Here is a 2,971-nt window from a genome sequence, read left to right on the forward strand (position 1 = left end):
TAAAGATTAGGACTGAAATGAAGTAAAAATAATGAACTTCTCCGGGATAATCAAGCTAAACAAACGGGCCTACTGTGTGCTATTCCTTCTCGCTGTCGTATTTGTGTATTTGCAATTTTTCAAAGCAGCAACCAGCGAAAATGTTAGCTTGTTTTATATGCTGGAAGTTGCGATTCACGCGGCCCAAGCCGGCGGCAGCCTGGTAGTTTCAACGCGAAACAATCTAAAGATCCATTCGAAAGGCAAAACGGCCGAAGGAAAAGATGATAGCGTAACAAGTGCAGACTATTTCAGCCACTGTGCCATGCTCGGCATCATAACAAGGGCTTTGCCCCAAGTGACGCTAATTTCTGAGGAAAACGGCATTAATTGTAAAAAGGAATCGGCAGCCCAAACGTACAATCAACCATTAAATCTGCAGTTTGATTATCCAGCGGCGTATGTAGAGGCAAGCGACGTTACAATATGGATAGATCCTTTGGATGCTACCGTGGAATATACAGGTAGATTTTAATATTGGTGGAGGCTTTGCGTTGTCTGTTGCGTTAGTCTAAAGAACGGGAGTTCAAGCGTTGGTTCACGATGCAATAACCGGTTCAAAATGCATCAAAACTCCGATTGATTGAAGATTCACTGCACCAATCAATTCCACAATTTCTACTTTTCTCAATAGACCTTCCATCTAGAAGCATATCAGAAGTCAACAGAACAACGTTTGCATGTTTAGCTTCAACCGAAAGCGGGCGTATAAAAGGGCCTCATTCAGAGGCCCCTGAACCCAGAATTTAAACTTTCTTAGCAATAATTTAAAGGTGTTTAAGCCTGATCTATTTGCAGAAAAGTTGTATCAATACGTGACCACGATGGTGTGTGTGGCCGTAAACGGTAAGCCGATTATTGGGGTAATCCATCAACCGTTCAATGAGTCAACTTCTTGGGCTGTGGTGGGTTTTGGACATTCGGCCAATCTTAACGAGAAGGTAATAAGGCTGTTAATTTTCTGCTCTGTTTAATAGAACAGAAAAAGTATGAGAAGTGCCTATAATTTATTGTCATTCTGTGGAGCCCCTAGGAAACTGCCAATACTATTTTCTGTTTTATTCAACCCTGGGGCTGCTCTAAGCCTTGCTCAATTTGTAGGTACATGGGACGGATTCGAACTTGCCAAAAATCATCATATCACGGTCACACAGTGGAACTATAGAGCAAACATTGAAAACAAAGTTTAAGGATTTTAAACTGATAGTTGCCGCTGGCGCAGGCAAGTCCACAATTGTGTTTTTAGCATACACCGGGTCCGAAGCGTGAAAGGAAAAACTGTGAACTAGTCTCAATGCTTGCAAACATGTTCAGTTTAATGAGTTTTGGACACCCTATAGAATTTCTGTTTTGATAATTGAAATGGGTGATTTTTCAGGGTACAAAGCCTTAAGAGTCGCAGACAATACGGCGGATGCTTACTTGCACAGCACGGCGATCAAAAAGTGGGATATTTGCGCTGGAAATGCTATTCTGAGCGCTTTGGGCGGAAAAATGACTACCAAACACGGACAAACACTGACGTATTACAACGACACTAATGTGATCAATAAAGAGGGCTTAGTGGCAACGCTACGAAACCATGAAGCGTTTATAGATAAGCTGTAAAATAAAATATATGGAGTTTATATAGATTTTTATGGGTTTTCAACTTCACTTTCTCTTACATTCCTCTATTCAAAAGGCTTCGCAGTATACATTTATGGTGGTCAAAGTTGGAAAGAAAGACAAAGTGTTTTTCACATAAAATCAACGTTAAAAGCCACTGAAAGTACCCGGTTCTTACATGGGGCTTTGCATATACACATTTGCTCAGAAAAACCTGCATTGCTGCAATGACCAACGGTTGGGGCACTTTGCGACACTTTTTTCTACACATTTCATGCTAAAAACACTAATTTTCTCCGCAACTGACATTTCGGTGTCACTCGACAGTCATCGGATGCGCCGATAACAGTCGATTTGGGCCCGAGTGCGCCGAGCGCAGTTGATTTGTTTGAAATAGTGTTGCCGTCTCCGTCAAATACGCACGCATTAAGCAGAAGTGACAAGTGACAAGTTGTCTTCCAGTAACTGTGACTGTTTGAATTTATGACGTTAGTGTTTAAGTTCTGTATAGTGTTGAAAGTGTTAGCGAATGAGCACTAGCAAGACTTTTGTGCCCTGATAATGAGGTGCGCTCGAAGTTGATTACATTTGAAATCAGCCATCAGCCAGTTATTAGGGTTTTTCTTCACTAGTCAAATTATTGGACGCCTCACACTACGGACAACTGAAGGAAACCTCAGACTCACATATCCAGACAAAACTGTATGAGCCAAGGAGTAAAATAAAACTCTTTCCAGTTTGCGTGCGCAAATCCAGGCTTGCCAGGACATCAATACAAACTTCGCAAGTTAGTTATAGAATGCGCAGTTATCGCAGCTAAGAGAATTTGGTTATATTTCCGGTTTTTATCATTTAAAAATAGCACACCTGAAAAAACCAAATCACTAAACCCGCTGGTTTATCGGCTGTAAAATGACGGCCCAGACGAGCTTAAGAGCAGTCCTATCGGCGACTTTTGTGGGTCTACTACTGGCTGCCACCACCGTTTTATCCTTGTATCATGTGCTGACGAACAAGGGCGAACGCGCCAGTTTGGGATGGTTTCTGGAGAACACTTCGCCACATATGTGGGCCGCTTTAGGCATCGGACTGTCCGTGTCTGTGAGCGTTGTTGGGGCTGCGGTGGGCATTCATACAGTCGGCGTTAGTATTCTGGGCGCAGGTATGTACATCTACTTTAATTCTATATACTTTCCTGACTGTGTTTCAATTCCAAATCAAATTTATTCCAGGGTTTCAGTCATTTATTGTCTCTATTTATCAATCAAAATACGTTTCGGTGCATTTTTCCACCATCATCAGTTTTTATGTGTAGCGTTGTTGC

General features: G+C 41.9%; 3 protein-coding genes across 4 annotated transcripts in view; all 3 read left to right on the top strand.

Moving 5' to 3' along the window:
* LOC109541950 (putative inositol monophosphatase 3) lies at positions 1–1,673 on the top strand (the record flags this gene model as incomplete). The annotated part of the gene is given in 4 exon segments (XM_019910954.2): positions 1–503; positions 838–980; positions 1,141–1,261; positions 1,418–1,673. Coding segments are annotated over 4 exon segments (966 nt in total). The 3' UTR covers positions 1,648–1,673.
* LOC109541931 (E3 ubiquitin-protein ligase CBL-B) overlaps positions 1–2,971 on the top strand; it is a 46,870-nt gene that overhangs the window by 21,248 nt on the left and 22,651 nt on the right. The gene's annotated exons all lie outside the window — the stretch shown is intronic.
* On the top strand, positions 1,763–2,809 carry LOC125505501 (V-type proton ATPase 21 kDa proteolipid subunit c''-like; the record flags this gene model as incomplete). Its single annotated transcript, XM_048669441.1, is given in 2 exon segments — positions 1,763–2,434; positions 2,510–2,809. A coding segment is annotated over 1 exon segment (250 nt), but the record flags the coding sequence as incomplete, so codon positions are not given.

This window comes from Dendroctonus ponderosae, unplaced genomic scaffold (assembly GCF_020466585.1).
Source record: "Dendroctonus ponderosae isolate FM_Combo_2020 unplaced genomic scaffold, Dpon_F_20191213v2 Dpon_F_20191213_8, whole genome shotgun sequence".
In the NCBI taxonomy this organism is placed as follows: Eukaryota; Metazoa; Arthropoda; class Insecta; order Coleoptera; family Curculionidae; genus Dendroctonus; species Dendroctonus ponderosae.